Source organism: Geospiza fortis, unplaced genomic scaffold (genome assembly GCF_000277835.1).
Source record: "Geospiza fortis unplaced genomic scaffold, GeoFor_1.0 scaffold290, whole genome shotgun sequence".
Classification (NCBI taxonomy): Eukaryota; Metazoa; Chordata; class Aves; order Passeriformes; family Thraupidae; genus Geospiza; species Geospiza fortis.
The window spans coordinates 159,123-162,033 of NW_005054678.1; the positions used below are offsets into that span (position 1 = coordinate 159,123).

Sequence of the window (2,911 nt, forward strand, 5' to 3'; positions counted from 1 at the left end):
CGGGTCACCTGAAGAGACTGCAGGGTCACGGTGGCTCCTAGAGTCCCCCCGAAATGACAGCTGGTGGGGGCGGGCGGGATGCTGCAGGTGCCAATTTGGGGACTGGGTGCTCGTTTGGGGGAGGGGTTTGAGGTCTCCAGGGTGGGTCCCGAAGTCTCCTCCCATCACCCCAGTCACCCCCAGCCCGTGCTTCAGTTTCCCCCTTGCTCTGCAGGGACCACCCAGAGCTGATGTCCTAGAATTGGATTTATTTTGGGGGATTTTGAGGTTGGGGATACTGGGATGGGCTGGTGGGCCAATGGGATGGGCCAGATTGTGGCTGGGCTGGTGGTCATCTCGGCTAGGGGCTGTCCAGGCTGGGGGGCTGCAGACCAGTGTCCAGCTGGGATCCATGGGTCTGGTGTTCATCTGGATCAATGTCCAGCTGGGATCCATCAGACTGACATCTGCTGGACCAGTGTCCATGCAGACTGGGCTGGTCTCCATCTGGACTGCTGTCCAACCTCTCCTGCCTCCATCCAGCCTAGGCTCCCTGGCCGGGGCCACTCCTCACTGCAGAGTGGGCAAAACCCACAGTCAGTCACAAGATGACCCTAAACCCCTTCCCACCAACCCCATCAGGCCGCCCACTCCGAGTCCCCATGCTACCGGTGTCCCCTGGAAGCCAGGCCAGCTCTGGATCTCCTGGAAGAGGGCGTTGCCGGGGCAGTCGGTGTGGCCGAGCTGGCGGTGGCCACGCAGGATGAAGTCCGGCCGGATGTGGCCAAAGTGGACAGCGCAGGGCAGGAGCTCGTCCCGCACGAGGGCCAGAGTGTCGGGGGCTGGGAGGGGGGCCGTGAAGTCCCCAACGATGCCAACGCCGAAGCCTTGGGTGTTGTAGCCCTTGGTGTGGGCACCCACCCAGTGCCACCCCCGGCCCTCGTACAGGTACCCATCCGAGCCCACCACAAAGCTGTGAGGACATGATGGCAGTGAGGGGACAGGGATGGGGACTGCAAAGGGGCAGGGATGGGGATAGTGGAGAGACAGTGATGGGGACAATGCGGGGACAATGATGTGGGCTATGGGGGCTTATGGGGACAGAAGGGGAAACGGGAACGGGGACTGTGTGTCAACAGGGATGGAGACTGTGAGGGGACAGTGATGGGGACTGGAAAGGGACAGGGATGGGGACTGTGGGGGTTATGAGGACAGTGTGGGGACAGGGATGGGGACTGGGAGGAGACAATGGTGGGGACCATGAAGGGACAGTGGTGGGGACTGCAAGGGGACAGTGGTGAGGACCATGGAGGGGCAGTTATGGGGACCATAAAGGGACAGTGGTAGGGACTGTGGGGGGACAATGGTGGGGGCCATGGGGGGACAGTGATGGGGACTGTGAGAGGACAGTAGTGGGGTCTGTGAGGGGACAACGACATGGACTGCAATGGGACAGTGATGGGGACCACAGGGGATGGCAGTGACCATGGGGATAGAAAGGGACCATGGGGAGACAAGGATTGGCCCCTTGGAGGGTGGCAGGAACCAGTGGAGGTGACAGTGCCCACAGGGGTACAATGAGAGGATCCAGGGGGGATGACAGGGACTGTGGGAGTGACAGTGCCCACAGGAGTACAATGACAGGACCCACGGGAGGTGACAGGGACTGTGGGGGTGACAGTGCCCACAGGGGTACGATGACAGGACCCACGGGAGGTGACAGGGACTGTGGGGGTGACAGTGCCCACAGGGGTACAATGACAGGGCCCACGGGACATGACAGGGATTGTAGGGGTGACAGTGCCCACAGGGGTACAATGACAGTAACCGGGGGGGTGACAGGGATTGTGGTGGGTGCCAGCTCCCCAGGGGGTGACAGGGACTGTGGTGGGTGACAGGAATTGAAGGAGATGATGGGGACCACAGGAGATGACATGGCCCATGGAAGGTGGGAACCAATGGAGGTGACAGTCCCCACAGAGGTACAATGACTGCTCCCACAGGGGGTGCCAGGGCCCGTGGCAGGTGCCTTCACCCCAGGGAGGTGACAGTGACCTGTAGCCAATGTCGTCCCAGCCACGGGTGTCCTGGTGGAAGCGCTGCATTTCCCTCATGGCGCGGGCGCAGGCGCTGAAGGTCTGGCAGGGCCGTGATGGCTCCAGGGTGTGGTGCAGGAATACCGAGCCCAGCGGGGGCTGCAGCGGGGCCGGAGTGCCCCGGTAGGGACGGGCACCCCACAGGCAGCGCGGCATGATGGCCGGGCACTCTGCGGGGACAACAGTGTGGTGTTCCCTGAGATCCTGGGGACATGGCAGAGGGAACAGGGGGGGACATGGGGCTTGATGGGGACACAGTAGAGTCTGCGTTAGGACAAGGGGCTTGATGGGCCCTTGGGGACATGGTGGTGTCCACATGGGGACAAGGTCATTTGGGGACAAGAGGCCATTTGGGGACAAAGGGCTTGGGATCACAGCAGAGGCTGTGTGGAGACACAGGGAGTGATAATCTTTGTCTGGGAGGTGACAATGCCCATTTAGGGGGTGACAGTCCCTGTTTGAGGGGTAACACCCCCGTTTAGGGCGTAACAATCCCTGTCTGGGAGATGACACCCCCTACTGTTTAGGGGGTGACAACTCTGTTAAGGGGGGACAATGCCCATTTGAGCAGTGACAATCCGTATTTGGGAGATCACAATGCCCATTTGTGCGGTGGCAATCCCTGTTTAGGGGGTGACAACCCCTGTGTGGGAGGTGTCAACCCCATGTATGAGATGCCACCCCACCCGTACCCACGTAGCGCTCGCTGAACTCCCGCGCCGCCCTCTGAGCCAGGGCCGCTACCTCCTGTGTCCCCACGTCTCTCAGGAGCTCCGAGGTGGGCGACAGCGTCCTCAGCAGCTCCAAAACCGCTGCCACCTCCTTCTCCAGACGTC

General features: G+C 61.7%; 1 protein-coding gene across 1 annotated transcript in view; it reads right to left on the reverse strand.

Annotated features, from left to right (window-relative positions):
- Positions 1–451: 451 nt before the first annotated feature.
- Positions 452–2,911, reverse strand: part of LOC115949010 (N-acetylmuramoyl-L-alanine amidase-like) — a 5,025-nt gene continuing 2,565 nt past the window's right edge. Inside the window, exons 3-6 of the mRNA XM_031065094.1 lie at positions 2,768–2,911; positions 2,035–2,245; positions 649–952; positions 452–552 (exon numbers count right to left, since the gene is read on the reverse strand). Of these exons, the coding sequence (XP_030920954.1) occupies positions 550–552; positions 649–952; positions 2,035–2,245; positions 2,768–2,911 (662 nt within the window). The 3' untranslated portion in view covers positions 452–549. The remainder of the gene's footprint in view (positions 553–648; positions 953–2,034; positions 2,246–2,767) is intronic.